General features: G+C 37.8%; 1 protein-coding gene across 1 annotated transcript; it reads right to left on the bottom strand.

The window, feature by feature from the left end:
* Window positions 1-1,371: 1,371 nt before the first annotated feature.
* On the bottom strand, window positions 1,372-7,309 carry LOC101303431. Its single transcript, XM_004301816.1, has 11 exons — window positions 7,005-7,309; window positions 5,911-6,406; window positions 5,200-5,247; window positions 4,997-5,110; window positions 4,748-4,911; window positions 4,407-4,628; window positions 2,812-3,208; window positions 2,596-2,720; window positions 2,216-2,434; window positions 1,747-1,965; window positions 1,372-1,629 (listed from the first exon to the last, which is right to left on the bottom strand). Exons 1-11 carry the CDS (start codon window positions 7,110-7,112, stop codon window positions 1,387-1,389), a joined length of 2,355 nt encoding a protein of 784 aa, XP_004301864.1. The 5' UTR covers window positions 7,113-7,309; the 3' UTR covers window positions 1,372-1,386.
* Window positions 7,310-7,390: the final 81 nt, after the last annotated feature.

Here is a 7,390-nt window from a genome sequence, read left to right as displayed (position 1 = left end):
GAGAGAGAGTGAGAGAGAGGTGCTTACTAGCTTGGTGTCTCTGGAAGTGTCGTCTAGAATGAACTTGAAAAAATGAGGAGCTGTAGTTGGAGCACAAAATGGTGGCCGGCCGTGACGTTCCCGGCGACGATACATTGTTATCGTTAAGGCTCGAAAGTCGAAACGTAGACAGCTCCTTTTTAGTTCCAAGTTTTGTGCTTCAAACTGGGTTGGAGGCTGTTTACCTGTTTTCTTTTCAGCCAATGAAGACCCAGTTCATTTTGGGGTGGTTGCCATAGAGAAGAGCACAGTGGACAACTCATCCAATCATCCATCACTTGTCACTGTTACTGTAACTCACAAACCCAATGCTTCACGTAAATATCAAATCCAATTATGAGAAAGACTATAATTAAATTAACTACACACCATTGAGTCCAATCAATTCAATGTAAACGACTTTAATAATATTTTTCTTCTCAATGTTGGTAGATACCATAAACAACTTAGGATCAATGATTCAATGTAGTTTGACCAGTTTCAACCTGCCACCAATATATGAGTTAGGATCCAAGTCGGCATGTTCCAAAATCCAACCAACCTGGTTCAAAGTTGTACCAGTTTTGCATAGTAATTAATCTTCATATTTAGCCTTTTCACTCTGGTCACTGTCTGATGATAACAAAACTATGCTTTAACACTGTTTTACTATAACTTTTGATCACAGTGTGGTATGATTATTGTAGAAATACAACTTTCAAGTTAGAATTACAACTTTCATAAGTTGGAATTGTTTACACAATTGCCATACCCACACAGGAGATAGAAAACATGCAGGGTGTTTCTCTCATTCAAAATGCCAATCTCAGCAGGCTTTCTAAAGATAATCTCCTACGTAGTGCAAGGTCATATTTCTCAGTGCAGCTCAAACATGCTACATATCGTTCCAACAAAGGGCACTAATTCCTGTGGCAAATGCAAACCAGCCACCAGAGAAATTAGTTGACACATAGTTGAGTATGATCATGATAAAGTATTCACCAAGGCGAGCAAATGATCTATGATCATATTAAAGATCAATAAGATTTATATTTGAAAAGAGTACAATGCATCTCCTAGTCCTAGCTTGATGCATTTCCATATGCACTGTTCCAAATTGACATGTATTTCAAAACACCAGCACTAGATCACTAGACCTTTTTTTCTTTTTGGTCGAAAAGCACTAGACCTTGACAGACTAATAAAATTAGAACATCAATTTGAGGAAGGCAAATCAAAGCACATTAGAAATGCTTTTCGACTTGAGTTCATCCTTATAAAGAACAAATCGGCAGACTTGAAGAAGTACATACACACAAACCCCAGCAGATTTACTTTCCTGCAGGGAACCGGGTGAAATTATAGCTTCTATGTGGATCGGAAGATGACAACGTCAAATAAAAACTTGATCTTGTCAGTCAACATGAAAACACAGGTATCACCCTCTTTCAAATCATTGTCTTGCACAAATGTAGCCCAACCACTTTGGATTGTGGTTCTTCCTGAAGCATAATGTAAGTTGACATACCAAGTTCTTTTTCTTTCAACCTGAAGGATGGCATGACCAGGCTGTTTAACAAGATATCTTTTGGCAAACTTGGCTGGCATATACTGAAGAAGACAAAGATAAATCAACAAAGACAGTAACATAGTTTTAGAGACCAATGTAAATGTACGTAACAAATTTTATCTTTGCAGACGAGAAGGGTTTCCTATGATGAGGCTTACCAAATAATTTCCATGGATATATGCGGGTTTTAGTAGAATCTTGAAATCAGGGTTTGCAGATTCGAAACCATTAGCTCTCGGAACTTTTCCAGAACTTGCGGTAATAGGAGGATGCATCTTCCTAGGAACCACAGGTCTTTCTTCAGGGAATATGTCTATCAGAGTTCTGGAACTATGTCTCTTCCTCTTGCGAGGCTGGGATTCCAGTGGAGATTTCTCCTTTGTTTCCAGATGTGGCGGAAAATGATCCAAAATTTCAATTGATTCATCATCACTATCCTCATCTTCTTGTTCATCTTCCTCATCATTACCATCATCAATGTCTGCAGTTCCATACAATGTTGTGATGGAAGTTATGACATAATTACCAAGTCTGTTTGGCACTTAAATTAAATTACATAGCAATGCCAACAAACAAGTTACCTGGTGACAAGGTGTGATTTGCGGTTGTTATCTTAACTTCAAATACATGTCTCTTGCTGTCAACCAACACAAACTCACAGATATCTCCCTCTTTTAAACTTCTGTCTCTCACAAAGTCAGTCCAACCCGACTGGAATTTGACTCTTCCTTTTGCTTCTTCATATCTCAATTTAACAGGCCAACTTTTCTTTCCACCTGAAATTTTAAGTGCAGCATCTGTAGGTTGCTTAACAAGATATGTCTTGACAAATGCTTTAGGCAGCCACTGGAGCGAAAATGAGTTAAAAAAAGAAGAAAAGACAATCAGTATATTTGAAGAGAGAATATATATTCATGAGAGACTATCTCTGCTCAAAGTCTTGTTCACACTCCCATGACATATATATGTGTGTCTAAATATATTTTTGTTTCCCACAGAAAACTTACCAAAAGATTATGATTGATATAAGTGGAATGCATGGGAACTTTGAAAGAACAGTTGTAAGATTTAGCTCTCTGAAACAGTCTTGCTTTGCCTCCCCCATGTCTTTCCGCTACAAACTGGTTTTTCCCTGCTAAATAATATAACAGGATGTATAAATTACAATACATGATCATATGGAAGAAAACAGTCTAAGGCTAATCAGAGAAAATGTTCCATACTTAACATTTCTGATTTTGACCAATGTGTTTCTTTCTTTACACGCTCCTCAGAATCAACATTTGGTCGAATATCCTCCGAGATATCAAGAGATATATCATCATCTTGATCACTCTCTTCACTTCCAAGCATTCTTCTTGTGGTATAGTCAATCTCCATGTTGTTGCTTCCATCAAATATGGAAACCTGAAACCTAGAATTCCCTTCATACCCGAAAATTAGCGAGTAACCTTTCTCAAGTGAGTACAGCTTAGAGAACTCTGGCCAACCTTTCCTAAACCAGACCTCACCATTAAAGCTTGTGAGTCCTATATCTAGTTCTGGACCATATGGGAGCTTAAAGTACACCCAATTTGATAGATCTTCTCCATATATATCCAAAAAGCTCTTTGGAATCCTCTGCAAACCAAAACAATTTCTGATCTTTCTGTGGACTAAAAATGAATAATTTCAATGATACCATATGAACTGCAACAAACAACTAGTCTTCATCATAACTAAGCAAACCACACCAAAAACCCAAAAGAACAAAAAAAAAAAAATATCCCGTGCAACCTTCAAGATTAACATGTGATGATCTTTAGGTCTTTACTATGAATTCCATAATGACTTGAAAGCAATCAAACTCACACAAAAGTAGAGAGAGAGAGAGAGGAGATGCTTACGAGCTTTCTCTCTCTGGAAGTGTCGTCTAGAATGACCTCGAGAAAACGCCGAGGAGTGGTTGCAGACGAGCTTGGCCGGTGATCAGCACATTTCCGGCGAACATACGAAGAAGCCATTGTTCAAGTTGAGAACCGGATTTAGTTACTAATGTGGGTTTTCTAGTGTTACTTGTTCTTGTTCTCACTCTACTCTTCTCAACTAGAAAAGTAAATGTTTTGATTTGACTAGATGAAAGAAAAAGCTGTGCACAATTAACTCCTTGTCTGTAGAGACCGCCATTTTCTTTTTTGTTTTGTTTTCTTTACTACACAGTACACACCTACACACTGATCATTTTGCTTGTTTGTTATTCAGTTAGATTTAGTTCGGTTGATGAAACTTTATGAACTGGAAGGTACATTATGAACCAGAATTCTACAGTAGTAGGGCTCACTCCCTAACCATATATCTACCGGTGGAAAACAAATGGAATCTCTGCTCTGTTTTGGATCGTAGTAGAGTCGTTTTCTGGTCAACGGAATTAGTTTCTTCCTTGATTTTCAAGTTTCTGGTCAACGATCCTCGTTCTCTCTAAAAATGAAATCAACAATGAACATTTTAAACACGATTCTATAGCATAAGAGGAAACCTTAAAAACCAACTAAGAAGACACATCCCTGTCTTCCCCAATCACATATCAACAATCAAAAAGACACAAATTTGATCCTGACCAAAAATAGTAAATTGCATCAAAAATCCAAGATATATAAGATCAAATAATAGTTCATTACATAAAAAACGTTCATATAGTTTAATAGCAAAGGTGCATGCCTCTAATGTAATGTCCTGACTCCAGACATCCTCTCTTAAAATTCAGCAAACATGTGATGACTAAGCTCAGCACACCTCACTGAATGACTTGACTGCCTCTTCAACATCTGAAAAAGTGAACTTGTAGTATAATGTCATCATCCATCTCCATAAGCTCAAATATGCAGACATCTCCGACTCTTAACGAATACTCCTCAACAAATGTGTCCCAGCCAGAAGAAAATGAAGCTAAAGATGGCTTAAATACTGTCAAATCCACAGGCCACAATCTATCTGTGACCTGAAGCCACACTTTTTCTTTCTCCCTTTTTATGAAACTCCAAGCAAAACTAGCTGGTAAATGCTGCACAAATAGGACATAAATAATGACTACAATCATCACTAGAGTATAGGTGATGGTAATTGATAAAGAGCTGGAACTTAGAGCAAAGATTGTATAGTTTTTATTGTCAAGAATCGTACCACAGCTGACTTCCCCATATGGCAGAAACCCAAAGTGACTTTGAAAAAGGGATTCTCTGAGACAAAGTTGTTGGCAGCTTCATGGTGATTATATCCCGGAGTTGTCAAAGGTGAAGAGGGCCTTCCAGTAACCTGCACACCAGTCTTCGACACTTTGTTCTTGCCTATGGTAAAACCACCAAGATGCGTGTATTTATATCATTACGTCTCTTAACCTCAATCAGGAAACTTCTATCCTAGTGGACTTACCAGTTTTAAGAGAGCCAGATACACCAATTCCACAAATCACATCGCAGTCAGATTCTACTTCTATTACTGGACTTCCCTTCCTTTTGACTTGATGAATTGTTCCTTTGCCATGTCCTACCAACCAGCAAAATATACAAGAAAATGATAAAACATGTATGCATAGGCTAGCGAGCTAATGTACCACAAACTCGCATACAGATTACCTGGTGACAAGGGGCAATTAGCAGCTTCTGTGACAGGATAAAAGACAACTTCAAATAAAAATTCAGAACAGTTAATTAAGGTAAAGACACACACATCACCAACTTTCAGATTATTCCCCCTTACAAAGAGTGGCCAACAATTCTGGAATCTAACTTCTGCACGTTCATGATAATACTTCAATTGAACAGACCAACTTCTTCCATCCAAAACTTGAAGGGTCACAGTAGCAGGCTGGTTTGTGAGATGTCTCTTGGAAAATTCAGATGGCACAGCCTGATGTATAGAGGGAAAGCAGGAGGAAGAGAAACTGTAAGAAATATTTGCAGTGAAAATGTAACTTTGTTAAGCTTGCTTATGCTGCCTTACATATGAGGATTGTCCATAAAAAGCTCACCAAGTAACCTTTTTGAATATATGTGGGCTGCATGACAACCTTGAAATAAGGTTTTTCAGTTTCGGAAGCAAGATTTCTCTGTATTGAGGCTTTTTCATTTGTATTTGATAAATGCTTCTCCCCACAAAACCCAGGTGTTTGCTTTAAAAACCTCTCAGTGCTAGACGAGCCTCCACGGTCTTTTTTACCTGGAAAATCACCTACGCCTGTCAAATTATCACACTAGAGTACTGGACAAGTATGCTGCATGCCTGCATTTCAACAGCTTTGGCAGAACACAATATAAGAAAAAGCTTTTAGAATTTATGTTCCATACTTTTGATTTTTGATGCAGAGCAATGAAAATCGTTGTTTTTCTTTGGTTCCTCAAGAGGTTCAGTGTTCACATTTTCAAACACGTCGTCTGCTTTACCCCTCGAACTTGTCTTCATTTTCTTGTAAGCTTGAGGACATGGTTGTGGAGTTTTTTCCCTTGTTTTTGGGCTGGGTGGAATGTCCTCCAAGATTTCAACAGATAATTCATTGTCAAGAGCTTCTTCCATCTTCGGCCTTTTTATGGGATACTCAATCTCAGTGGTGCTTCTATCAAATATGAAAACGTTGAATTCAGAATTCCCTTCATATTCAAAAACTAGAAAATCACCAATGCCAAGAGAGTAAAACTTTGAGAACTCCGGCCAACACTTCTCAAACCAAACCTTTCCATTGCTCCTTGTCACTTCTACTTCCCATTCAGATCCACTTGGAAGCTTAAGACATACTGAATCTGATAGACCCCGACAATATTCATTCACAAATTTCTTTGGAATGCCCTGCATCACAACAGAAAATGTGTCAAGAATAAGTCACTAGCTTATAAAACAAAACAGTATCTAATTTTTTGTACTGGAAGTGAATCATCTTAGTGAATTTTGCTCAGTGAATCACACTAAAATTACAATGTAACAGCACATAACTGAGAGGGGAACATATATATAATTCTCATATACATGAACATGTATATATTTAAACACAAAGAAAACAGAAGCAGAACACAGCTTGGTATCTAACTTCATTGGGAGAGATACCAATATTAGCTAGTTGAGATCCCCTTGCCCCCAAATATATATTGATAAAACAGTATAACAAACATCTATGACATGCACTTGAATATTTGCAGTATAATATAGTTAGCATTCCACAGTCTAATCCATCTCTTCAGAAACTATAATATCACCTATTGTTAGTACAGCCCTCACTGTGCAGGGTTGTAGTAAGTACTTAACCATCAAAATCCATCAAAATTCTTGTTTCATGCCTAGGGTGTTTATATAAGCAAATTCTTTCATAGGTTCAAATTCTGAGTGTAGCTGCTCGATCCAGTGTTCATACATATAAGCAAGGACTGAAATACATATAGGAGGTACTTACAAGTTTGACGTGTCTCGAAGTATCATCCAAGATAACCTGGATAAAACGGGGAGTCGTAGAACAGCATACTGGTCGGCAGCGATCGGTTTCCCGGCGAAAAGAACTCATGCTTTTCAACTTCTCTTTATCGCCAGATTTCTGAATTGAAGAAAAGATGGTAGAGTCAGTAACCACTGAAGGATCGTTATGATAGACTGATTGCAACGCATGCAGTTCTTAAGCCATCGATTTCTGTCTAATCTTTTCTCTTTGTACAGGTTTCAACCGGTTGTTTTTCAAGAACTTGGGTTAGATTGGATAACGGTGACTAAACTAGGGTTTTTGGTGAACATGAGTTGGATCTTGATCTTCTCCTTAAGTTGACCTGTCAATTGACCAAAATGGTT

This window comes from Fragaria vesca, linkage group LG5, assembly GCF_000184155.1.
Source record: "Fragaria vesca subsp. vesca linkage group LG5, FraVesHawaii_1.0, whole genome shotgun sequence".
NCBI classification, from domain to species: Eukaryota; Viridiplantae; Streptophyta; class Magnoliopsida; order Rosales; family Rosaceae; genus Fragaria; species Fragaria vesca.
Note: the sequence above shows the minus strand (reverse complement) of the source record. Positions and strands in the feature narration are given on the sequence as shown.